The sequence below is a fragment of the Lipophrys pholis genome (assembly GCF_963383615.2).
Source record: "Lipophrys pholis genome assembly, chromosome: 12".
Taxonomy (NCBI): domain Eukaryota; kingdom Metazoa; phylum Chordata; class Actinopteri; order Blenniiformes; family Blenniidae; genus Lipophrys; species Lipophrys pholis.
In genome coordinates this window covers 29275167-29300841 of record NC_137641.1, presented here as the reverse complement: position 1 = coordinate 29300841, position 25675 = coordinate 29275167, and the positions used below count along the sequence as shown (strand labels likewise).

Below are 25675 nucleotides of genomic sequence, written 5' to 3'. Positions count from 1 at the left end.
AGACACTCTATAATCTGATGTTAGGGGACGAAGACGCTCTATAATCTGGATGTTAGAGGGGGAGATGCTCTGTAATATGGGCATGAGGGGAGGAAGATGCTCTATAATCTGATGTTAGCGGAGGGAGATGCCCTATAATCTGGACATCAGGGGAGGGAAATGCTCTATAATCTGATTCATTAAGTGATAAAAAACCCATATTATCAGAGATTAAATGACATTAACTCTCCAGATGATCCAGGATTACTCACACTTCACGTCTGCATTTATACATAAAGAAAAACAACTTAAACAAAGAAATCAGAACAGGATTGAGTTTATTTCCTAAGAAATTATTGAAAGTGTTTTTAAATGCGATGGGATTATTGATGCACCAAAAAACCTGGCAGCATTCCAAGAGAAAGGAACTAAAACCTGGACTGGAAGAGGAATGGATTCAACACGTTCACTCTTTTACCTGAAAAGCCATTTTCCTCCAAAACTATTGACCAGCAGTCATCATCATCATCATCATCATCATCAACATCAGTCTATCAAAGTAGCACAAAGTCATGATTATCTTATTTTACATTTTGATACTAAAATGACAAAGTAAAAATAATTCCTCAGATTCACAGAAAACGGTGAAAAATAAAACATTGTGGCACAAAACAAGCTTTTATTGTGAAGATCTGTAGGATTTGGTGCAAATTTAGTTTCTCAGCACATCAGCGGCTCGCGGCCCGATTCCCCTCCGATTGTCTCTGAACAGCTTCAACCTTCAGCGTTTATACGACCACGTTTTCAATGAAAACCGAAAAGTCTTGTCGAGTTTTGGGGGGGTTTGTGCCCGGAGTCACTGGAAACGCAAGTTTTTGAAAACAACTCTTAAGGTGGAAGTTTTTTTGAAAACGCTCAGACTCTGTGGAAACGAGGAAAAACACACATTTAAAAAAACAAACAAAAAAAAACAAAAACAAAAACACATTCCGTCTTGAAAACAATACATCTCTGTGGAAACTTAAGACTTTTTGAAAACGATCCGTCTCCGTGGAAACAAGGGAAAAAATTCTTTTGAAAAAGAAAAAAAAAAAAAAGGGAGAGAAAAGAAACTTTTTGGAATACTGTCCGATTACTGTCGCCATGGAAATGGAGTAAAAAAAAAAAAAAGGAAACTTATTAAAAACACTCCGTGGAAACAAGGAAAACAAAACTTTTTGAATACTCTCTGACTACCGTAATATACCGCAGTATTCTATTGACATCGTACTGCAGTTTTAAAGTGAGACAAATCAAACCAAAAATCCACTCAAATTCTATAATCAGCTTCAGTTAAACACGTTCGCTAAAACAAACGACGCAATGGACAATTAAAATACTTCAAAACAAAACAGAGATTTTACTTCAGAAAAAATCCTCTTCTCCTTGGGTGATTGTGTTTTTTCCATTATTGATGATTTTTCACAGTGTGACCATATTTATTTAGACTTTAAACTTTTTGAGCATTTTATGTGGATATTTGGCAAAATAAAAGAAAAAGACACAAAATGATCCATAAAAAAGTATCCGGCCACCAGGAAACTACAGCGAAGAACTGAGGTATTTCATTCACTCATTCAACGTCATCATTAAAACACGGAGCCTGAACGTGAAGCTTCCAAGGTGGGGACTGTTGGCGCCCCCTGCTGGACTCGAAGTGAATTAAAAAAGGTCTTAATTCTGATGAATGTGAGTTTTGTTGCCCAGTAAACAAGTTTTTACGACTTCACTGGAAGGGAAATGACGTCAGACTGGAGGTGGACGTAACACTTAACTGGTTTAATAATTTATTTGTTCAGTAAAAAACTATTTCCCTCCAACACGTGGAAACATATTCTGATATTTTGGAGGAAATACTTCTGATATTTGACCACACTCACGTTTCATTCAGGCTTTTAATATTATTGATTGTAGTTTTTCTCAGTAAAATTTTTTATTCTTTCTTTTTACCTGATTTATATTTCAGTAAAGTGACATTTTAATGTTTTTATTTTCTAAATTGTGTTGAAATTTAGATTTCAGTCTTATTTGTCCACATTGTGTGTATCTAGATTTTAATATTTGTACAAACTGTTCGTATTTAGACTTCAATTTTTTTTTACATGTTTATATTTATGTGTTTCTATTTAAATAAGTGTTATTTGTACACATTGTTTACATTTGTTTTGATTTTAGTTTAATTTATTCAAATTGTTTACACGTGTTTCTATTTTAACTTCAGTCTCATTCGTTTACATTGTGACGTCTTTCCTGTTTGTTACTTCATCATACTGTTGTTACTGAGGTTTGTTTCCTTAAGTCTGATCAAACTGCCTTCAATAGAATCAATCCCAGTGTTTTTAATACTTTCTACACTGAAAAAAAGAAAATTGGGAGGAATGGTAACGTAGCAGATTCAAAACAGGAAGGAAGGCACCGCCAAATTAAAATAAAATGGATTTATTCAGTCACCGGGGTGGCAGGAAAACAGTGAAGGGAGTCCTTTGGCGTTTTCTTCACTTCAAAAAATAAAAATAAAACACATTTTATTTTGAAGTTAAACCAACTCATTTTGGCTGCTTTGGACTTTCAGATGAACTCGTTGCGCGAGTCAAAGGCTCCGCCCACTTTTTCAAGCCACGCCATATATTTATGTAGATATATCTATATGTACACACACACGTAACGAGTAGAAAACAAAACAGGAAGTGAACGGAGTAAAGGAATGGATCGACACGACAGACGAATATAAAATCACTCTCCCTCCAGTTTTGTCCGATAGTTACTACGTTCCAGCCATAGATGATTTGTCGATAAAAACACAGAGAAGAAGAAAAAAAAAAAAACGAGGGTTTTTTTTTTTCCTTATTTTACAGCGGAAAGGCAGAAACGTCGCTACCCACGAGCCTCCTCTTCTGTGGAGCTCTCCTGGGCCCGGCTGCCACCTGCGGGACCCGACCAATGAGAGGAGAGCTGAGGTGAGCGGGGAGTGATGTCATCACACAGACAAACAAATAAACAAATAAACACACACACACACACACACACACACACACACACACACACACACACACACACACACACACACACACACACACACACACACACACACACACACACACACACACACACACACACACACACACACACACACACACACACACACACACACACACACACACACACACACACACACACACACACACACACACACACACACGATGGATCTCACGAAGGAACCCCGGATACCTTTTCCCACCTCTTGACCTTTGACCCGACGACGTTCGGCAGCGACTCTCCAGGTGAAGACGGAAACGTTACGTCGTTGCAAGTTAAAAGTGAAAAAGAAAAAACTTGCCGAAGGGCAACGAGGTTGCGTTGCTTTTAGTTGCAGTTGTTAGCAATTTTTCGAATCTGGGCCTCGTTCGCGCGACAGCGTTTTTGTGAAACTGGAACATTTGCGAAGCGTTTTGGGAGTTCGATCACATGACAACAGCACCCAGAGCCACTGGACAACCTAACGTTTAGAAAAATGGCTCCCAAAATGGAACTTTTTGAAAAAGTTTCATCTCCGTCGCCATGGATACGGGAGAGGGAACGCAACGTTTTGAAAAGCGGCTCCCAAGGAAGAACTTTTCGACAACGCTCTGACTCCGTTCCGTCTCTGTAGAAACGGGGGGAAACGCAACTTTTTGAAAATCCTCCGTCTCAACAGGAGGGAAAGCAACTTTTTGAAAAACGGCTCCCAAGGTGGAACTTTTTCACAACGTTCTAACTGTCTCCATGGAAATGGAGTTGGGGGGGTGTTGCAATTTTTTGAAAACAAATATTTTGGAAAAACTGCCTCTGAGGGGGAACTTTTTCACAACGCTCTGACTCTTGTCTCTGTGGAAACAGGGGAAAAACGCAGCTTTTTGAAAATCCTCACTCCTTCGAAACGGGGGGGGGGGGGGGGGGACACAACTTTTTGACAATGCTCTATCCCCGTGTCAACGGGGTGAAAGAAACTTAGAAAAAAAAGAATACAAAAGTGGACCCAAACTACGAAGAAAGGCCATTTAAAGAAGCTTCGATGTTTACAGCGATACTGTTCTCGCGCAAATATTTGAGGTTTTATCGCGTGAAAACAGCACCCACTAGTGGCCCTACAAGAAAACTACACTGTTTTCAAAATGTCTCAACGTGACACTTTAGAGCAGGGGTGTCAAACTCAGATCCTCGTGGGCCGCAGCCCTGCACGTTTTCAATGTCTCCCTCCCCTGAATGTCCTGATGGTTCATCATCACATTCAGCACAAAGCCAGATAACGAGCTGCTCATTGCAATCAGCTGTGTTGAAGCTGGGAGACATGCAAAACGTGCAGGGCTGCGGCCCTCGAGGCCTGGAGTTCGACACGTGCGCTTTAGAGTAAAAAAGTAACATTTCCATGAGTTCAGCTGGAGAGACGTGACTTTACGTCATCGACTAACAATAAGCCACTTTTTTTTTTGAAAATAAAGAAAAACTGAAATCTCCCACCCACTTTTATAAGTAAACTAAAATAATCGGGGTTCCTTCTAAAGGCGATGAGACGACTCTACAGGTACAACATGTAAGATTTTAGAACCTAAATCAGTTTTGTTTTAGTGTTATCCAAGCCTTCCTTAACTAAAATAATTACCGTATTTCCTGGAATATCCGTTACACTTTTTATCAAGTAGTGACTTAAATTAAGAAGTGACGTATTTCCCAAAATATAGAGCTTCATACCATGTTGGGCCACTAGATGTCACTATATGGCAACAGGAAAAATCTCCATTAACTGATGTATTTGACTGGGGTGACCTACAGTCTGGAAAATATGGAAAAGTGTTTAGATACAAGACTAGAAATTTGCTTTTAAAAAATACCTAAACTAAATTGGAATTTTAGAGCCAATATTCACGTTTTCAGTTAAAATGTTTAGCGCTGAAATTTGAAAGTTGGTACATTGCTCTGTAACGTTTGTCTTTGCACCATCTAGTGTTACAACCGGGTATTACAGGTCGAGGCTCGCATTAAAAAAACAGAAATGATGTTAAAATATTCTGTTTCTTTGCGTTATCTGAATACTTTTTTAATCTTTTAACCCTTTAATGTCCTGATTAGAAGAAAAGAAAAACATGCATTTATCGGGTTAGTTTTTTTGTTTTGGTTGTTTTTTTTTGCTCCATTTTCATCATATTCTATCGCTGTTGGGATTTTTTAACCATCTACTCATTTTTGGTAACAAACTTAAATCAGGACAATGAAGGGTTGAAGTGAAATAAAATCTCACATGTCTGAAGGTGACGAGGGAACCACAAAGATGTGACGCCGGCACGAAAAAGAGCCGACGTTTGGGAAGAAATAGCTGATTGTGCGTCACAGAGTTATTAAAAATAAACCAAACATTTCCTTTATCCAACAACAATCTTTTCTCAGAGACGTCCCAGCATTCATCTGGAGGAAATCGTCTTCTTTTTGTTCTCCTTCTATCTTATCAGGAAGATGATTCGTGTCCTCTGAGAGAAATATTGAAGGTTTTACACTTTTGATACAGAAATAGTTAAATATTTCTTAAGTATTTTGGTACAAACCATGTTGTACCACTAGATGTCACTATATGACAACAGAAAAGTCCCCATTACGACTGCATTTGACTGATACCGAGACGCGACCTATAGTTCGGAAAATACTTTAAAGTTTTTAGTTAGCTGACAAAATGGAACGGAAAAGAAATAACTTGTTCACAGAAATATATTTAGAAGAAGAGAATATTTAGCCTTATCATGTTTGTGGCTGTTGACTTAAAAAAAACCAAGATGAAATGTTAATATAAACTAAAAGGTGTTTAAATAGACCAAAACAACCTTCCACAATAGTTGAAAAAAAAATAGCCATATGTTTTATTTTCTCCCATAAAAGGGTTAATTATCAAATAAAATGAATCAAGAACTTCTATAAATGTAACATAGAAAATATTAAATAAAGATTGTTTAAATTAGTAAACATAAAAATAGAATAGTCAAATGTCAATACATTGAAATTCTTCTTTATAACTTATTTATTGTTATTCTAACAATCTGTCAGTTGCAGACTAATTATAAATACCTATAAATACTTATTGATTAGTAACGTCTTGATCAGCCGATCACTGTACTTTCCCCATCTGACTGGTTTTATGGTGTATAAAATGAAGTGCATGAATCCAGGGTGCAGAGAGTTTATAGTCATATATACATATTTCTATTAAAATTCAGGCTTTTATACAACTATTTACAGGTCATTCAGATTCCACACTAAGACTTCACAACTTAACTGTTCCACATTTAAAAACAGTTTCAACTCGTCAATACAAAATACAAAGGTTTGAGCTCCGTCGCTCTCCGTGTCAGTCCTCATGTCGACCACCAGGAGGCAGCACCACACTAACTTTCAACTCTGCCTAGCAACATGACCAGACAAAGAAAAATCTGCGGTCACGTGCGTCAGTACTGAAGTTATTTGTTACTCATCGAAGTACAGAAACATGCGACATACGCGGGACATTAAAACCGCAGACAAATGCGATTACTCTGTTGTGGCGCTTCGATTACAGATATTACAACTGACCTGCTGAGTTTACCAATAAATTATTTATATATATATATATATTAAATCGTCCCCGATCTGATCAGGATTTCCTGTAGTAATAACAGCAGATAAAAATAGATGATAGATGGAGGAATTAATCTCTTTTTTAACCTGCATGTTTTTGACAATATATAAGTTCATCGGGAAGGTTCATTTAAAAGCCGCAAACTTTAATTTTTAACAGAAGAGGACACAGATCACCTGACTTGGTTTTTTTTTGGTTTTGTTTGTTTGTTTTATGAGTGACGCACATATTCATGTGGTTAGAATGGAGACAAAGACAGACACAAAACACGAGGAGGAAACACGTGATGAGGTCTAGAGGAGGGGGAAACGGTGCAGCAGTGATTTACCTCATGCAAAAGAAAGCCTAACAGTAGTTCTCAATGGTGTCAAAGAATGAAAAGTTTACAGGGAACTCTGGACGGGTCAGAAAAAACAAACAAAAAAAAAACACAGCAGGAGGGAGAAGAAACAGAGAGAAGATTAATTCAGTTCAGCAGTTAGAAGAAACAAAGACGGATCGTTAGTGGCGAGGAGCGGCGGGCGGCGGCGGCGGGCGCCTCAGGGCGGGACCTACCTTGCGTGGTGTTCCTGTCGTTCAGCAGCTTGGTCTGACTGTTGGGGAGGATCTTGATCTCGGGGGGGTCGGGACTCTGGCCGACCCGAGACGCCATGAGGGCGTTGAGATACTGCAGACGAGTCACCTGCCACACACGGAACACGCTTGCTAGCCGGAGCGCTTTGCGGTCCCCCGCTAGGCTAATGCTAACCCCGTTGGCATGCGACGGGAAACGAGCTGAAATACTGAAGCATTCACAGCTTTTCTGGAGGTATAAGGTGGGATGAAGAGACAGTTGTCACCATGAAAAACACTTTCTTACTTGTGTTGCTTTAGGTTTAGACCATCCCCGCTGTTCAATATAAAATCTTGGAGCCAACGCTTCAGCCCTACATGGTCCAGCTCCTCCTTACATTGCTGACCCCATGAAGCCCTACAGCTCGACTCGGAGCTTGAGATCGTCTGGGCAGAACCCGTTAAAGGTTCCACGTACCTGCTTTAAAACTCGGGCAGACCGATCATTCAAAGCTGCGGCGCCCCGACTGTGGAATGAACTCCCACTGGACCCGCGCTCCCTGGACTCAGCGGACATCTTTAAAAATCGCCTAAAAACACATTTGTTTGCCAAAACATTCTAGTCCAATCGACCCACGCTGCCACCGACTCTCGGCATTTGTTGTGTTTTTAAGATGTATTTTTTTTCTCATCTTTTTTTATCTGTTTTTACCGTGAAGCACTTTGTGACTCCGTGTCTGTGAAAAGCGCGCCAGAAATAAAATCTACTTACTTACTTACTTCTGTTCCCGTGCTGCTGCTCTCCAGCTGAACTTACAGTGGAACCATTACTGCAGTTTTTCCACATATTACGGCTAACAAGTCTGCCAGCAGGACTCTTGTGAATTCCTGCAGCGCTTCGACGGCCGTAACCACGGTGACAGAGTTCGCATACACACCCGTATGAGCTGCAGGTCGGTCAGCGCTCGGACCGTGTAGTCGGGACAGTAGCTGGACGGGCTGGTGGCGTCCGCCGACTCGAACGGATCCCTGGGGGAGTGACGCTGCGTCGACACCGGAGACTGATGCACTGAAACACACACAGGTCCATCAACCCCCACGCACCATGGTTTCTACACCTGTGGCTGCAGTTCGTGATCTCACCTGAAGATGGCAGCGTCAGCGCGGACACGCCGTAGTACGTAAACGCCCCGTTCTCAAACTTCAGCCCCTCTTTGCCGATCTCCACCTCCACGCGACCCTGAGAGCACACAAACCACAGCACGCTTTCAAAAACTCTTGCATTTCTTTTTCAGGGAGAAAACTTGACTATTCCTGGAATTTTTCCCAAAATTTGCAGCTTCCAATTTTGCTGAAGTAATGATAATAATGAGATATTTACTAGAACATTATAAAAACTCGATCACTTTGAACAACAATGCATTCCTAGTCCTGCTGCTACAGGTTTATACTGTTGTCACAATAAAAGTACTTTCTTAGCTCTGCTGCTACAGGTTTAGACTGTTGTCACAATAAAAGTACTTTCTTAGCTCTGCTGCTATAGGTTTGGACTGTTGTCACAATAAAAGTACTTTCTTAGCTCTGCTGCTACAGGTTTAGACTGTTGTCACAATAAAAGTACTTTCTTAGCTCTGCTGCTACAGGTTTAGACTGTTGTCACAATAAAAGTGCTTTCTTAGCTCTGCTGCTATAGGTTTAGACTGCCCTCTCTATGAAACTACATTAAATTACAGGTATGGCCTCTGGTACCTGCAGCAGCAGGATGAAGTAGTCCACTGGGTGGTTGCGGGTGTACAGGTAGTGTCCGGCGCTCAGCCGGTTGGTGGCGTCGAAGTGGACCTCCTGGTTGACGCTGGGGTGGCGCAGCAGGTGGAAGAGGACTTTCTCCGACACTCGAGCCGGACTGAAGTGCTCCACCTCTGCACAAATATTTACATTTCACTCGTAAATATTTATATTTATAATATTAAATAGGTTTATTGATGAAGTAAATATGTATATTGACAAATGCATAAATGTTTGTTGGTTATATAAATATTTATAATAAGCAAATACACATACCTTATAAATAGAAATATTTATATTTAGCAAATAAGTACACAAGTATGTAAGAACATCTAAAGTAAATATTTTGTATTTATTTCCATAATCAAGATAAAAAAGAAAACCTCTGGAGAGGAATCGGTGCGTGGCCAGCAGCAGCTGCGGTGACGTCCGGATCTTTGGTTCTCCTTCCGGAGGCTTGAAGAGCGAAAACTCCTCGTGGACGCTGCGAGGCTCCAGCGGGATCTCCAGAGGAGCGAGGGGACGCTTCACCTTCCGGTCCACTAGGGGACACCACAGGAAGCGGAGTTTAAAAAAAAAATAAAAGAAAAAAGAGGGGGCAGGGCGTCACGGAGGAGAGAGGAGAGACTCACGGTATCCGTCAGACTCGTCCAGGATCTCCGACTTGATGATCTCCTCGATGACGTCCTCCAGGGTGACCAGACCCAGCACCTCGTAGAACGGGTCGCCCTCGCCCTCGTTGTTCACCTTCTGCACGATGGCCATGTGAGAGTTCCCTGTTCAAGGTCAAAGGTCAAGCACAGGTTGACTGTTTCAAACACAGAAAGCCCAGTTCAACCAAGAGCATAACAACCGAGGAATCCAGGTCTCTTTACGAAGGAAAACAAAAGGAAAAACATGAGTAGAAGTGAGGATGGGTTTACATTCAGAGAATAAAACAAAAGATAAAGTTGAAGCATTTAAAGAAAACAATCAGGTTTAGAAAGAAAATCCAAAGCTTCAGAGTAAAATCAAGAGAAAGTAAAGTCTGGTGGAAAAAGGTCCAGTAAAAGTCTAAAGTTTGGAAGTGAAGCTAAAGGGAAGGAAAAGGTAAATGTCAAAGCGACAATTCAAAGGTCAGAATGAAAATCCAAAGATTGGAACGACAATCAAAGGTCGAGAGTAAAGTCCAAAGACAAAGTCAAGACTAAAGGACACGAGTCCAAATGTCGGTAGACTGTTCAGATGTCGGTAATAAAGTCTTTAAGATGTTGAGTCCGAAGGGTCAGAAGGAAACTGCAGAGACTGAAAGTGAAGTCTAAAGAAGGTCAAAACTAAAGGGCGGAAGAAAAGTCCAGAGGCCAAACAACACAACAACCAAACAATGGACCGTTGGCCAAAAACTGATGACAACAGCAAAACAACCACACAATGTCCAAACAACAAAACAACAGCCGAACAACTGAAGAACCCGGTTTCTTCTTGTTTTTGTGTCACAAGAAGGACGAGAGGAAACGTGTGACACAAGGTTGATTCGGTTCAAGTCTTCGCTGCCTGTATATTCTGGGCGCCGCCGTTTGTTCCCACCTTTCTTGAACTCCTCCAGCATGGCGTCCAGTTTGGTGTCGTTGAAGACGAAGTGTAGCGGGTGGTTGTAGAACTTGGTGATGGTCGTCATCGGGGTGCAGTCCTCCGGGTCCACCAGCGCCAAATCTTTCACGTACAGGATCTCCACAATGTTTGACCTGGGAGGGGGGGGAAAGGACAACGCCGGTAACAGCGACGTCTAAAACGACAAGTCAAAGCTTTAAGAATTCTAAATTTCTTTCTTAAGCAGAGATAAGGTTGACAACTCTAGGGAGTCGGAGCAACTTTCGGAAAACGGCTCCCAAGGTGGAACTTGTCCAAAACCATGAAAACTGGAAACTCGTCTGAAATTCTGTGACTTGCACACGTGTACAACGTCCATATTAATGCTTCTTCTGCACAAACTCAGTGGGACAATAAGAACATTGTTTTCCTCCAGAGTGTCACGACTCCCAGTCCAGATTCTCCTGGGACTTGGGAGTTTTATTTTGACAGTCACAATTATAAGAATCCAACTAGGTCGTCTGTCCACTAGAATGTCCGTGTTCTCCCATTGTTAGGGCTGAGCGATAAAATCGATTTATCAAATTTGTAGCTAAAAAAGATTTTTATTTTGTAAATTCCAGTTTTTTTCCCCAGTCGGCATTTTTTGCGTTCCGTTGTACTATTAGCTAACTAGCTGTTGCACTTTTGCTTAAACCTGATTAAAGCTTGAATTTGATGAATGACTGAGCCTCACTTGCTTTTTATTTTGGGATTGTTTATATGCATTTTCGCTCCGAGTTACACTTTTGACAATATATCTGCAGTCATTTTTAAGAGCATTGAGGAAGAAAAAACGTAAATCGAATCGAAACTCTAATCATAGATTCTTTTTTTTTTTAGGCCAAATCGCCCAGCCCTACCCATTGTTGATGTTTATATTCAGTCCTTGTACCCTTTCTGTGTAAATGCGAAACTTTTCTGAGATTAAAACGCAAAAACGAGTCGATTTCCCTCGAAATGTGTAGACTAAACTGCACTGCCCTCTGCTGGATGGATGGTCACCTAACGGAACATACGGATTTACATGAGCAAAGAGCTCCTAAACCCAAAGCCTTTGAATTGAGCTCAGTACGATCCATTTTAACAGTTACAGAGAACCCGGGAGGAAACAACCCTTTTTTGTTTTCGACGTTCCGAAGGAGGAAAGCGCCACGGCCCACCTCTCCTCCTCGTAGATGGGCACCCGGGTGTATCCACTCTGCATGATCTCGGACATGGTGGAGAAGTCGAGGACGGCCGAGCTGGGCAGCATGAAGCAGTCCTTCAGGGGCGTCAGGATGTCCTCCACCGTCTTGCTGCGCAGCGCCCCCCGGCTGAACTCCTCCTTCACGAACTCACTGCAGGAAACAAAGGACGCGGCCCAGAGCCAGTCAGGGACCAGAAACAGGGTCTGATCAACGGAACAGTTACGTATGGAAAATGAAAAAATAAACAAAATAAGCGCGACTTATATAAGTTTCTCCTTCCAACGTATTTTTGGAGTGATAATCCCGAAAATATGATGAGTCAAAAGTTAAAAAACTAAAGTTTCATGAGTTTAGACAAGGAAACTAAGAAAGAGTTGATTGGGACTATTTTGATTGAGTAAAGGATGAATATGTTTGAAAAACCAATAAAAATCTAAATACGTGAAGAAAGTCCAACTAAAGCTGCAAGTCCTCAGAGACTCAAATACTTTTGAGTCTCTGGATCAAGTTCAAGGTGAGCAGCAAGTCTTCAGAAAGAATTCTGAGTTGATTTGAGTTTTCAGTTGAGTCATCAAAACCGGCACTGGACTGCCACAGTGCGGCCACCAGGGGCGCTTACTGGGGGTCAAGGGTCTTGCTCAGGGACCTTCAGTAGTAACTTGTCAGCAGTGACATTTGAAACGAGCCAAAACAATCTTTATTCTCATGCTTAAAGATTTTACCGTCCACACGACACCATGAGAACTGCTCAAAATGATGTACTACATATGCCAAACCTACGGGTGGCGCTGTAACGCAGCCACAGAACCACACCAAAAAAGTAGAAGTAGTCACGGAGCATGGAAAAACTGAGAAATCAACAAATCTAACATCTGCGACTGGCTTCAGTAGCTTGTTAAGTGACGTTGCGGAGGAGGCGGCGGGGTTATCAGGTCGAGAGGTGGGGCGATGACATCGTTTTCAGCTAATATTATCTTCCGTCGATGCAGTTACATGAAACGGCGTTGTCGAGCCAAGAATCTTCACCCCTTCACTTGGTTCGGTGGCGTCACGTTCACTTTAGAGATCAAACCGCCTGGAAAACGTCACGCAGTTACACCAGCTGCTGGTTAGGGGGCGCTGTCACCCGAAACAAACACAGACCAGAGAGGCGGTAAAGAAGAAACACGGCTCATTGATTGGTCCGGACCGAGAGAGGAAGTCCCACCGCTTTAGCCCGTGGCGGCTAGGCTAGTTAGCTCGTGGCTAATAGGTAGCCACAAACAACCGTGATATAAAGTCTTCAGACCAGATATCAATGAGTCTTCCTCACTACTTCTTCCTCACTACTCCACGTCTGCCCACGAGATGTTGTCCGACTTTTTCTTTCTGCATCTGCTTCTTCTGATTCACGCCGTTAGCTTTGTTTGTTTACTACCGAGAACGCACTTCGCCCTACGTCACGTCCTCTCACCCCGCCCGCTGGAAAGATCGTTGAAGAACGAACTGAGACCGAGGTTTCCAAGGGGACCAGAGGTCTTGTTAGCTCCGGTTCAGAGTCTCTTCAGAAGAGACTCTGATCCGGACCAAACAGGGGAATGCGAACAAGCCCTAAGATAACAAGTCCACTTCCCGAACCTCTAGGCAGCGGTGGCCAGAGTCGCATTTTGAAATTTTAGCGGTTAAATCTCAGTCAAGCTCTCTCAGCTGTTTGACTGTTCCAGGTGTTTGTGGTGCAACTTCCTGGTTAACAACCAAACTACTAATCCACTAATGTTTAGCAGCCTGAGCACCAACAAACCCAAAGCTTCTGTTAATGTAAACAAGGCGGTTAAAGTCCACTTCTACTTGCTCAGTGAGGACGCTCACAACCGAGCTGCAGCACAAGTCTGGAAAATGGTTTCCGATGAGAGTGAAGACAGGTAAAGTGGGACAGGGACAGATCCTGAAGGTGACGGACAGAAGTCGCGTCTTCCAGAAGATCTGCTGGCTGAAGAAGGGCGTTTAGTTTAGTCTGATGTGTCGTGATCGAACATATCAAGAAGTCGGAGTGAAATGTGAAACAGTAGAAAATAATCAAGACATCAAGAGTCACGGTCAAAGTTTGTAGATAAATTCCTGATGTCTGCTGTGAAATCCAAGGGTCACACCGAGGTGGAGGCCGAAAGGTCGAAAGTAGAGTCCAAAGGTCAGAGGTGGAGGCCAAAAGTTGAAGGTAGAGTCCAAAGGTCAGAGGTACATTTAAAGGGACCATGGTGGAGGCCAAAGAGGTAAAGTCGAAAATTTGGAAACAGAGTTCAAAGGTCAGAGACGGAGGCCAAAGGTCAGAGACAGAGGCCAAAGGTCAGAGGTCGCAGTTTTTACCTGTACGGGTCGTTGACACTGGTGCGGATCATCTCCATGGTCCTCTCCCGGATCCCACAGGTGCTGATGTCCCTCCTCAGGCCCAGGTCCAGGATGAGCCCCAGGGGGCAGGACAGGGGGCAGGTGAGCACCATGCAGACCTGGGCCAGCCAGGTCAGAGCCGGCGCCAGCTGGAAGCCGTAACCGGAGCACAGGATGTGGGGGGCCAGCTCGGCCAGGAAGAAGATGAGCACGCCGCTGGTGAAGACGGCGGACAGGATGGAGCCCAGCGCCCGGTAGAGCAGGACACCGAGGACCGAGTGTCCCAGAACGCAGAGGAAGAGCAGGGAGCAGGCCTGTGGGGGGACCCATCAGGGTTTACACACCAACAGCCAAATCCAACAGAAATAGCTCACTGGAACAAGTCGAAGCTTTCGTCAATCAGAAACCACACCAGTGTCAATATTTAGCTTTTCTGGGAAGATCTAGTCCAGATCGGACAGATCCTGGTTCATTGAGGTCCTGCTCATGAACCAAACAAGGGAAAAGAAAATTAAAAGGCACTTTTTCTGTATCTTAAGCCAGTTAAAATGGGAGAAAAAATTATAGTATTTAAAAGGGACATTACTTAGATTGAATTGTTTCATTTGAAAAACACTGGTGAGAAAAGTAAATGTTCAAAGACAAGAATTAAAACGTTAATATCTTCCCCCAAAAAAGTTAAGCTAAGAAATTAAAAATGAGGTCAAGATGCAGAAAATCAAGCTTGAAAATGTGAAAATAACATTAAAATTACTCAAACAACAATGCCAGAATTAAGTTTAAAGTGTAGTAACTTTTAGTTAATTTATATGTCGATTTAATTTGTGAAAATGGTGAGATTGAGGTTATTTTGTTAATAAATTCATGAATCCCATTTAAGGGGAAAAAAAAAAAACTTGGAATGAAAGTAATAAAGTATTATTATCATCAATTATACACCATTTACACCAAATTTGTGGAGTTTAAAAAAACATTTAAATAACAGCGATCAGAGATTTCTGACGTCCAAAGGTTGATCTGGACTCAAAGAACCGGCCTCCACGGCCGAATATTCATATGTGGTGAAAATTTCAGCAAAAGCCATGCAGTAGTTTTGATATAATCTTGCTCATAGATATACAGACAAATAAACATTCACCGATAATTTTGTTACGTGGCAGACGTGATAATAGACTCAGAAAAAGTGAGCTTAAAGATAGTAATAAGCTAATAAACTTTGCTTCAACTTATTTTTCTGCTCCAAGTAATTAACTACGTTACCTAAACTAATATAGTTTGATCTGAATCGTGACACGTTTACAACTTCAATTCATCTGTATTTATTTAGCACCAAATAAAACACAGGTTCTGTTAACAGAGAGAAACCAAACAAATCAAACTTCTACTTTGGGGATTTAAGTTAAGATGAAAAAGGGGAAACGTTGTCCTGCCCCTCCATGTAACCCTGTAACGGTACCCCGTGATGCCCCCCTGTGTTGCGGCCCTGACCCGCATCCCCTGCCCACGTGATGCCCCTGGATGCCCCCCGTGATGCGGCCCTGCAACCCACCATGAAGTTCCCCCTCCTCCGGATCGGCTCCAGGCGCTTGGCGGCTCTCTTCTCCTCCTCGGAGCCGCAGCTGTGGAGGACGTAGAGCTCCACGGGGTCGAGCCACAGCAGGCTGAGGTTGACGGTCCTCAGCACGGCGCACAGCAGCAGCAGCACCACCACCAGCACCGCCAGCCCCCACGGCGGGATGTAGTCGGCGGGCAGCCCGCTGTCAGCGCTGACCTGCAGCCGATCCCAGCCCACGGACGCCCACCTCCCGCCGCTCCGCGCGCACAGGTGGTGGAAGGTCCGCCGCACGCCCCCCGCGGCGGGGACGCTCCCCCGCGCGACCGCCACGACGACCGTTACCAGCCCGCTGTGCGCCTCGTCCTTCACGATATTGCCCGTCACCTTGAAGGTGGACGCCGCGCGCGCCGAGTCCTCCTCGCACGGGTTGGGCGCATCGCCGACCGCCGCAGCGAACGCCACCAACGGCCAGCTCTCATTCAGATCCGCCACGAAGAGCCGGAGCTTGAACTTGGCTCCTTCCGGCGCAGAGATGATCCGGTCCTTCATGTACACCGGACCCACCGGGTCCTCCAGCCGCAGCCCGAGGACCTGCGGAGCCTCCTGGCCGCAGGCGCCGTACCTGATCCCGCACAACAACAATACCATCAACAGGAACCGTAGACCTGCCAAGCTGGCCACCATATTGGAATTGGTCAGCTTGGCTCCGCGCGGGTCATGTGACTACAAGCCCCGCAGCGCGCCCCGCCCACATGGGGGCGGGGCTGGACACACAAACGGACGCTGCAACTGAGCTGCTTTTGCCGCCATTTTGGGTCTAAGCATGAACACGCTTCAAAGGATCCAAAGGCGTCGTTAGCGTCCATTTTGGGGCTGGACTGTGAATGTTTTTCTTTTTTTCGCGCCGCCTTTTCTCTGGAAACAGCGAATCGGAGGTGAAAGCAACGATTACCGAGGAGGAGCTTAACGCCCATCTTTGTTAGGGACCACAAAAAAACAAGTCATTCATCACTTCAGACCTCCGCTGGAGAAACTGAAAAATTCAGAACGTCCCAATGCAGTTACAGTCTGTCAAATGTAAACATGCAATTTATTCCAAGTCATCAGTCTTGGTCTTAGGAAGCTGCTCTATAATCTGGATGTTGTACAGTACAGACACGAGCATAATGTTTTCAGCTTCTTAATCTCGATTGAGAATACAGTTTAATATTCAAGTGAGATTTGAAAAGCTTTTACAGCAGAGCCATTGAGTAGAAACCGCATAATCCTGTAATCTGAGGCCATAAGAAATGAAAGACAGGGTATATTTGTTTTATTTCGTGGATCTCCCTGCACACGTGTCGAAATTTGTCGGATTTTCATCCAAACTGAAAAACACATTGCGTTTATTTGTTCTGCATGTACACACTCTCGCAGGCTCAGAATCCCTCAAACAAGTGGAAACTGTGAATGAATCACAGCGTGGAAAACTCCCTCAATCTTTAACCTCCACTCCAGTGTAATCATCACATTGCGGTGCGGGATCAAAATCCTCCCAGTGTCCAGGAAAGAAAAACAATCCGAAGAGATAAAAGGCCCCTCGTTCATTTAACTCATTCATTTCACCCCGAGCTGGAGCTTCTCATCCTCATGCAGCTCAATGAATGAGGGGCGTGCATATCAGATCATTTTAACATTACATTTATAAGAAATTCACTTCTAAAAACACGTGTCTTGATAAAATAATGTTTTTAACTATCAAAATTTCTGTTTAAAAAAATGTAATACACACACACATATATATATATATATACATACTGTATAAGAAATTCAGTTTTAAAAATGTGTGTTTTGATAAAATAAACAAAGCTTTAACCTTTAATTATGCTTTTTTTCATATCTATTTTTGCAAAAATATAAATGCTGGGTAAATGTTGCCCCCTGACCGTGTTGATTTAAACATTTAAAAATCTTGTTTCTTTGTCATTTTAATATTACATTCCCAAGAAAATGATTGGAAAAATGTATGTTTATTAAAATAGTTCATAGCTTTAATCTTCATTTGTCTTTTTAATAAATTTTCTTGTGAAATGAATAAATGAAAAATTTAAGTAAAAGGCAGCCCTCTCAGCCGTATAATATATGTTTTTTTAAAGCTCTCTCCCCAAGATGACTTAAAACTCATCTAATTTCAGTTACGAAAAATTTGGTTGTAAAAATGTGTGTCAATAAAGTAACTTCAACCTTCATTTACGTCTTTGTTTATCAAGAGTTCTATTATTGGCAAAAGGCAGCCCCCAGATCCTCATAGATGCTTGTTTTTAAGCTCTCTGGCGCCCCCCAGAGGACTCATCACTTATTTAATAAAACTCATAAGAAATGTAGTTGTAAAAATGTGTTTCTATAAAGTAAATAACTATCCATCATTTCCGCCTTTGTTTATCAAGATTTCTTCTATAATAATGAGTTATTGAGAAAAGGCAGACCCCAGACCCTCATACTTGCTCTTTAGAAGCTCTCTGGCGCCCCCCCACTTATTGATAATATATCTTTAAGAAATGTTGGTGTACAAATGTGTGTTTCAATAAAGTAAATAACAATTTTAACTTTCACTAATGCCATTGCTCATCAAGTTCTTAAAAAATATTGGGAAAAGGCCCCCCTCCATATGCTTTTTGTAAGCTCTCTAGCGCCACCAAGGTGACTTTAAACTTATCTAATAAGAAATATTGTTGTAAAAACAGGCGATTCATTGAAGTGAACTTCGACTTTAACGTTTTTAAACTCATGATTTCTCAGGAAAAGGCCGTCCCCTGACCCCCATATTTGCTTTCTCGAGGCCCTCTGGCGCCCCCCAGAGGACAACACCTTTGACAACCACTGGTATGAAGGATAAAACGGAGCTTATCAGACAGGAATTTCATTAGTTTTACTCCGTGGGTGAGACGAGGTGAATAAAAAAACCTGCAGGAGGGAGAGAAAGATTTGAAAGAAAGAAACAGGAGATCAGAGTAAAGTCTCACTGAGGTCCACTCTGTGCAATATTTATTGCTACGCCAAGTTTCCAATGGGAATCGAACACTGTTTCCCAGTTCAGCACAGTGTTTGAGGCTCCACGAAGCCACCAGGAGCTGCGTCTGGAAGCCCATTTCAAACTAACTACAAACACAGTGATTACAAGATATAACAACTTTACTAAGTTAGGGGTTCGTTTGTCTTTTTGTCTTTCCAACCAAACCAGCAGAGCTTAACGCTGCACCAGAGCTCCGAGCCCGCAGGCAGGTCGGAGTGCCACTCTATCAAATCGTTATACAACTCGGAATTCCCAAGAAGGTTACAAATATTCCGGGACTGAAGTCGAAATGTCCAAAACAAAGAGGAAATCTGACAGAATTAATTTTTTTATAAATAATTTTCTTTTTAAACAATAAAATACTGTGTTTTGGGGGAGAAAAATCTAAAAATGTTAATGATATACTTAAAATATATATATATATGTGTGTGTGTGTGTGGTGTTTGAATATATACTGAAAATAACAGCAATGTTAAGAATTAAACTACACTTCAGTGCAAAATGTTAAGAAAGAAGTATACAATTAAATTTTAGAATAAAGAAAAAAATACCAGGGAAAGTGGACATTTAAAAAAAAAAAAAAAAAGTGAGATAAAAGTGAAAACTAAATTTAAGAATTACGCGAAGAGAAACCTCATGAGATTCCTTTTTCAAAAATGAAAGAATTTTAAGAATAGAGAAAAAAATTTGAGTTAAAAAAATATTCTTGTTTTTTAACAGTGAAAATGGTGAAAATAAAATTCAATATCCCAGTTTGACTTTTTCTGTAAAACTTATTTCGTCTTCATTTTTGACATTTCAACTTCAAACAAAACAAACAAACAAAAAAAAAACTTCCTCCTTGTATTGTTTATGACTGGAGCCCCGACATGGTCCTAATACTTGCATCCACACGTTTCATCCCGAAGGTAAAAAGAAAAAACACATTCGGACTGTTTTCGGTTGTAACGACACAAAAAATGATGACAAATCATTTACGTTGGTGAATTTATCCCTGAAACCTTGACTCAGCACAGCAGGTAAGTTTTGCGAGCTCGCAGTTTTAGTGTTTTAAATTTTGGATTTTCGCAAATGTTTCATTAAAAATCCACTCAATGTTTTGAAAATCAGCATTTTAGCAGCGACAAACTGTGACATCACAGCTTACACAAACCGTTTGATCTAATATGAAAATTCAATTTAAAACCCCAGTGGTCACTTGTTGTACTGCACCGCAAAATTTACTAGAATCTTTACGAATAAACTTCTAAATGTAAATCACGATTAAATAATGTATTTTATGTTGATAAAATAAACAATCTATTAAAACATGCGTGGGTTCAAAGGGCACCTCCCTAGTGGTCACTTGAGGTAATGCAACACAAAATTCTGACTGAGAATCTCCTTTATTATTAATGCAACATGCATTAAATATACTTTTAAATAAAGCAATAATCATTGACGCAATTCAGTAAAACCAACAGTTTTTAACAGAGCGTCCTCCTAGAGGACACCTGTTGTTTTTTAACAGAAAAAAAAAAAAAATTCACATGCAACTCGGAGACTAAACATTTTCCATAAGAAATCTATATTATTTAAGTTTCTCCAGTTGACATGAGGCGTAGTTTTAAAGCAGTATTTCCAGAACACTGGTTTAGAAGAGCGTTATCCTAGTGGTCAGGTGTAGTATTACAACGGAACATAAAACTAGCATTTGCAAAATTGTCATAAAGTAGTTTTTCGAAGTAGTCGGATGTTTTCAACTCAAAATTATCTCGATTTTGACACTTTTCATAAGATATTCATTTGAAGACTTTCGACCTTAATATTTTTTGTCGTGAAACGTAGAAATGACAAATTGCTCGCGGCAGTCAAAAAAATTGGCTAATTCTAAATTCTTCCGCACCAGCTTAAGTATTTATTTTTCAACCAAAGTAAGAATTTTTTTGTATCGTTACAACCGTACATTTAGTCTTTCTGCTTGTTTTGACCCATTTATATCGTTATGCTACGACGGAGTCTGGTCAGCCTGGTTTGGTAAAATCCAGCGGCGGTTGAAATCGTCACCGCGGAAGAAAAAAAAAACCAAAAAACAAGTTTGGAATATTTTCTCAGATTTACGCTACGCTAACTCACAGAATCAGTGCTATAGCTTATACTGCAGAGTCTCTTCAAATAAATATCTCTGAACCGTATCGTCAATAAAATATCTTTTCTTTTACAGTCACTTCAAAAATAAATAAATAAATAATGACGGGGGGGTGGGGGAGGGGGAGGGGGAGGGGAGGAGGGGGGCAACATGCTAGCAGCTTCATTCATCGTTGTCCAGGTTAATCTCTTGAAATCCTCCGTCCACTGGACGGTGCAGTTTGAGTTCCCACGCGTGGAGGTAAAAGTTCGAACCCCCCTGCCCCCCCCCCCCCCCCCCCCCCCCCCCCCCCAGTCAGGAATGTGGTGCGCGTGACACAGGAAATCAGGAAACGTGCAGTTTGTTAGAATCCAAACCGGTTGTGCTGTGATAGAGAGAGGATGGGGGGCTGTGGGGGGGGGGGGGGGGGGGGGGGTATGAGGGGGGTTTGCTTCATCCGACGGTTCAGAGCGGACAGTGAAGCCCCCCCACCCCCCGGGGTAAAAGAGTACAAAGGGTTCTCCTTCGACGAGCGGTGGATCGGAACCAGAGTCAAACCCGACAAAACCAGAAAGGAACCTTTGTTAACGTGATTCCAGCAGAATCCACACGGGGGAAAAAGAAACACGTAGGAGCCAGTTTTTATATCTCTGATACGTCGTGGAAAACATCCCTGAGGGAAATTCCTCATCACACTCATGCAAACACGTATTTCCAGCATTTTAATGTGGCGGGAACGTTCCCCCGCTTTGCTGTCATCTTGACGGCCACGCAAACTCCCAAGACTTCGACAGTTCGCGAAACACAAACACAGTTTGACGGAGACAAACTCCGGTTTGTTTGTAAACAAATCGACTTTGGTGTGATGGATTTGGGCGACCGCGGTGCTGGAAGTTTGTCCCGATGGTCTTGTTTTCCTGTATTGCTTTATTCTCTGTGCAGAAGCGATTCCTTCTATGGGAAGTGGATCTCAAAGATTTCTCTGGTCGAGTAACTTTAAACGCCAAAAACATGCTTTTAAGTTCCAAGGTCTGAATCGCGAAGCCCGGCTAACGCGATTATCAAACTTCAATAAAGGCTCATTTAAGCTCAACAAAAAGAAACATGCTTTATACAGGTTCAGCCAATGAACGGATGACGGCGAGCAAACCATCCACCAGAGGGCGACGCTCTGGATTAACACGCTAACGAAATACCAAGAGTTCATTTTTAGAAGGAACAAGAAAGCCAAAGGCTGATTCTCAATATGCGAACTCGTGCGTACTTTCATTCTGACGTACTTCGTACGTCATCAGTCGGAGTCCAAGTACTGATCCACTTCAAAGTACGCATCTCGCCGAGTACGCGTGAAATACCCGGATGTGTTCTGGCTCCGCCCACATTATCAAGGACGCATCAAGACCGGACTTGTGTGGATTTGGGAAGCCAAATTACCCATAATGCATTTGGCAAGAAATTCCGATTTATCATGGAAGCTAGTGGATGCTACAGTCGTAGCATTAGCTGTTTTTTTTTCGTACGGTAGTGCATGCTACAATCTTAGCATTAGCCGTCTTACTGTGAGAGCGAGTTGATGTTATGATCTTAGCATTAGCCAATTTGCTATGGAAGCTAGTGGATGCTACAGTCTGAGTAGCATTAGCTGTCTTACTATGAGAGCTAGTGGACGGTATGAACTTAGCATTAGCTGTTTTATCATGGAAGCTAGGAGTGCTAAGATATTAGTTACCCATCTGAATATGGGAGCGAGCAGATTTTAGAGTCCGAGATTAGCTTTAGCATTAGCTTTCTTGAAGGATCTCATTTCATTTATCATGAACTTTCTCACTTCTTCACTCCAGAACTCGTTCCATGTCGGTGTTTTTGCTCGTGTCCGTCGTTCACGTTGTGACCTTACTGCCATTTTCTACTACTTGTTTTGGTACGCATGCAGAAAAGAATTTAGTTCAGAGCGTTCCCGCGTTAAAAACTCCTGCAGACTCTCTGTGTTCATTATTAAGCGAACACTTTGAACTCAGTGGAAAATAAAGCGGCGTTAATGTGTAACCGGTAGTTTAACCGCGTGTCGGTGAACGCACCACTTGTCACCGGGAGTCGGTGAACGCACCGCGTGTCGGTGAACGCACCGCGTGTTGGCGAACGCACCGTATGTCGGTGAACGCACCGCGTGTCACCGCGTATTGGTGAACGCACCACGTGTCGGTAAACGCACCACGTGTCGGCGTATCGGTGAACGCACCGCGTGTTGGCGAACGCACCGTGTGTCGGTGAACGCACCGCGTGTCACCGCGTATCGGCGAACACACCGCGTGTCACCGCGTTTCAGCGAACGCACCGCGTGTTGGCGTGTCGGTGAACGCACCACGTGTTGGCGTGTCGGTGAACGCACCACGTGTCGGCGAACGCACCGCGTGTCATCGCGTGTCGGCGAACGCACCGCGCGTCGGTGAACGCACCGCGCGTCGGCGAACGCACCGCGTGTCGCGTGTCGGTGAACGCACCGCGTGTCGGCGTGTCGGTGAACGCACCGCGTCTCACCTCGTGTCAGTGAATGCACCGCGTGTCGGCGTGTTGGTGAACGCATCACGTGTCAGCGCGTGTCAGTGAACGCACCGCGTGTCACCGTGTCGGCGTGCCGGTGAACGCACCGCGTCTCACCTCGTGTCAGTGAATGCACCGCGTGTCGGCGTGTTGGTGAACGCATCACGTGTCAGCGCGTGTCAGTGAACGCACCGCCTGTCACCGTGTCGGCGTGCCGGTGAACGCACCGCGCCACATGGGTCGATTCAAACGCAACTCGACTCGCAGTGAGAAACTGGTTTGGTTCATTTCAAAGTGGAAGACTTTTGTTAATAACAGCATCAAATTTTACAAAAGTAAAGGAATAAATAAACACTATAGAAAAAAAACAACAAAACCAACTCATGAAAACTCACATTTCACAAAATAAACTCAACTCACTCTTTTGAGTTATTTAAACTACGGCGCCCTCTGCAGGCAGAGCGCCACCCTCACATCCTCACTAGATTAAAGGACCACACTTCTTACATTTTCACTCCTTAAATAATAATTGTTTTTACTGCTACTGACAGCCACTGGCTTTTATACATTTCTGAAGGATTAAACACACACACTCAGCAAAAGTGTGTGTGTAGGTGTTACAATAAACCTGGAAGAATTAAAAAAAAAAAAAAAAAGGAAATAAATTGGAATATATAAATGGGGTTGCCTCCCCAAAAAAGTACACAATATGTAAAATATGTGACATTATTTTTTTCTAACATACAAATAATTAAATATTTCAAAACAAAAGTCAGGTTTTTTTATTTAAATATCTGAATACGTATGAGGTATTTTGAGAACACATTATTGTCATATAAAAATTATTAACTTTTTAATTAAATGAATTTAAATGTTATTGCACTTCTCCCAAACTTTAACTCAAATATATTTTTCTATTCTTAAAAATATCTAGACTTTATTCATACATAGTTTTTAAACATTTTTATATACTCTAGGGAAACATGATGCAAACTGAGTCGTGTAAATTAAAGGAAAAATATATCTTTGTTTAAAAAAAAAGAAAGAAAGAAAGAAAATTGACTAGTTTGATTGGGAATTTACCAAACCTACAGAAATGAATGAAAGTCAATGGCTTCCTGCTGGTGGCTGATAAACGTCTCCTCCAACGGAAAGCTTCACAGTTTTCAATCTTTGGGACAAAAATTAAATATGAAGAATAACATTTTTTTTTAACTCCTTCTCACAGTAAAGCGTGCAGATTAATTCATCACCGATCTCCATTAACGTAACTTTAAAAAAAAAAAGAGAAGAAAAAAAAAAACACAAGGTAGTTTCACGTTCATGTGCAAAATAGTCACGACAGCTCCGCCTCGAAAATACAATGGAGGTAAAGGGAATTTGATTACAAGTAAAATGTTAAAATATTTAAATTCAAAGCTTTTTTTTTTTTAACAAAAAAAAAAAAAAAAGATGATCATTATGAATCTTATGGTGTCAAAAGTTTTGGGAAATCACAGAAAAAGTCATATTATTGATATATTTTCCATAATATATCTCCACTATTCAAGATGATTCAATCAGCATTATTGACTGAACTCCGAACATGAGCAATTTTAACACTTTTTCTCATAAAAATAGTCTTTCTCTCTTAAATATAATGGGGGTAAAGGGAATTTGATTTCCAGTAACATTGAAAAACATCAATGCAAAGGATGTTGGAAGACTTTCGCTTATTCAAGAAAATGGTTGTCATGAAAACAGTGGAAGATAATGGAATCGTATTTTTGTTGATTAACTGTTGAAAAAAGCAGAAAAGATTGAATTCAGTTTACTTTTGAACTGAAAATTAATTGAGGTAACTGTAGTTCTGTTTTGTCTCAAAGACAAAAAAATATATAATATTTAAAATCTGAAATGACTGTTCTACTCTCGTCTATTCACGACTGAAACAATATTTTGACGACAGTGGAAGTGAATGGAACAGTGTTGGGTGTCCATAAAATGTTTTAAATAATTATAAATAGCAGAAAACAAAGTTGGAACATTTGAATTCTGTCAATTTTGGTTTATGAATTCACAATAACACTGTGAGTCAATGGAGGTAAATGGCATTTGATTGTAAGTCAATGGAAGTTAATGGAATTTGATTGTAAGTGCATAAAAAAAATCTAAAAATGTAATGCCTGTTGAAAGTTTTTATAATTTTTGCCCACAGACATACGAAGATTCTGAACCTAAAAAACAGTGGAAGTCAATGGAATGTTTTTTTCTGTTAAAAATTCCG

General features: G+C 41.8%; 1 protein-coding gene across 2 annotated transcripts; it reads right to left on the bottom strand.

The window, feature by feature from the left end:
• Window positions 1-307: 307 nt before the first annotated feature.
• cnnm3 (cyclin and CBS domain divalent metal cation transport mediator 3) lies at window positions 308-16430 on the bottom strand. Of its 2 annotated transcripts, XM_080476525.1 has the most exons (12): window positions 15704-16430; window positions 14134-14468; window positions 11764-11940; window positions 10559-10716; window positions 9625-9768; window positions 9376-9534; window positions 8957-9126; window positions 8351-8447; window positions 8146-8276; window positions 7211-7337; window positions 6984-7050; window positions 1086-2942 (listed from the first exon to the last, which is right to left on the bottom strand). In XM_080476525.1, the coding sequence occupies exons 1-11, from the start codon at window positions 16391-16393 to the stop codon at window positions 7001-7003; spliced, it is 2238 nt and encodes a 745-aa protein (XP_080332651.1). In that variant the 5' UTR covers window positions 16394-16430; the 3' UTR covers window positions 1086-2942; window positions 6984-7000. The 2 variants fall into 2 exon arrangements, with proteins under 2 accessions (XP_080332650.1, XP_080332651.1); XM_080476524.1 differs by lacking the exon at window positions 6984-7050 and having other exon boundaries at window positions 308-2942.
• Between the last annotated feature and the right edge of the window lie 9245 nt (window positions 16431-25675).